At 50.5% G+C, this 1,367-nt stretch overlaps 1 protein-coding gene across 1 annotated transcript in view; it reads left to right on the top strand.

Moving 5' to 3' along the window:
• The first annotated feature begins 1,041 nt into the window (after positions 1–1,041).
• The window catches only part of WARS2 (tryptophanyl tRNA synthetase 2, mitochondrial), a 41,472-nt gene continuing 41,146 nt past the window's right edge, over positions 1,042–1,367 (top strand). Inside the window, exon 1 of the mRNA XM_008631795.2 lies at positions 1,042–1,322. Within this exon, the coding sequence (XP_008630017.2) occupies positions 1,077–1,322 (246 nt within the window). The 5' untranslated portion in view covers positions 1,042–1,076. The remainder of the gene's footprint in view (positions 1,323–1,367) is intronic.

Genomic DNA, 1,367 nt, shown 5'->3' with positions numbered 1-1,367 from the left:
CGAGCTTCATGTCATTTTTGCCTAGTTATGTTCTCAAAAATGGCTGACACATTTTTGCTGAAACAGTGAATAAAGAGGAACATCACACGTAGAAGTTTTCAGCTCAAATTATGAAAAATATTTATAGTGCTGATGCAAGTGATGAAAAAAATTACACGTACAGTTTCTGGGTTCAAGTTAAAGTTCTTAAAAAATCAAAGTCCATTTCTTACAATTTGTATTACAGCAGTGCAGGGAAAGTAAATGAAGATTATGCTTTTATGTACTAAGCACTCTTCATACATGGTTTTAAAATATAAAAATTGTAACTAACCAATGCATCAAAGTGAAAATAAATAAACAGTTATGTAAATTTACAGTGGGTTTAAATTTTAGAATTAGGAACATTCCATAATAATATCCTGGAAATAATCACCAGTACAATGTGCAGTGCCACTGGTAACAGACCTACAAGTGCACCTTTTTTCCCGATGACTGGTTTGTTTTCCCAGAGCCTGCAGCAGCAGATTCCCACAGTCACTATCCCAGATGTTTGCAGATGAGCTGTGGTTCACATCACCTGAACACTGGTAACAAGCACTTTGTGGCTTCCCAGCCTGGGGATTGAACTGGGTAGAAATAAACTGGGGAGAAACAGGCACCTTTAGCAGAGGAGCTGACAGGAAGGATTGATGTACAACTTCTTCAGGAGCACGTAAGGCCTCATTAGTAACTTCGGTGTTTCTTGCTTTGGTTCTGTTACCTGGTGCAATGGAAGAGACATGGGCACAAAGACCCAATTTGAGGACACGCTGTGTCTGAGGTGCTGGACAGCGAGAGCTGCTTCTGCCTCGGCTTTCGGGCAGAGCAGGAACAGATTGAGGGCAGAGAGCAGCTTTTGGGGGCGCTCAGTGGGGGCTGATTTTAGTTAGTCTGACAGGACGGGCAGAGGCACGCATCTTCCAGCAGCAGCCAGGCTGCGGATCTCTCCGTGGAAAAGCTGCCGTGGGCACGGCCAGGCGGCCGGAAGGATGCGGGGATTGAGGAAGCCTCCGAGGGGACGCGCTGCTGAGAACCTCGCAGGTGAGGCAGGAGCCATGAAAAAGAGGAAGCGATTCCCTTCATCCCCAGAAAGGCCCGTGCCGACGCCAGCACCGCCCCTTCCCGGTACCCGCACCCTCCCAGCGCCGGCACCGCGCCTGCGCCCTCCGGGCTGCGGGACATGCGTGGACCTTGCCCGGCTCCTGCCCAGGTTCCCTCCCCCCCGCTTCTTCCTTCCCGCCTTTGCCATGGCGACACCGAGTGGCCTGATCCGGGCCCTGCACCGCGGGACTCTCGGCCAGGTAACAGGCCTGGGGCATCTCCCCCGTCGCTTCCCGGTGTGGCCG

Source organism: Corvus brachyrhynchos, unplaced genomic scaffold, assembly GCF_000691975.1.
Source record: "Corvus brachyrhynchos isolate BGI_N302 unplaced genomic scaffold, ASM69197v1 scaffold3, whole genome shotgun sequence".
Lineage (NCBI taxonomy): Eukaryota > Metazoa > Chordata > Aves > Passeriformes > Corvidae > Corvus > Corvus brachyrhynchos.
The sequence above is the reverse complement of the archived record's forward strand: the minus strand, read 5'-3'. Positions and strand labels throughout refer to the sequence as shown.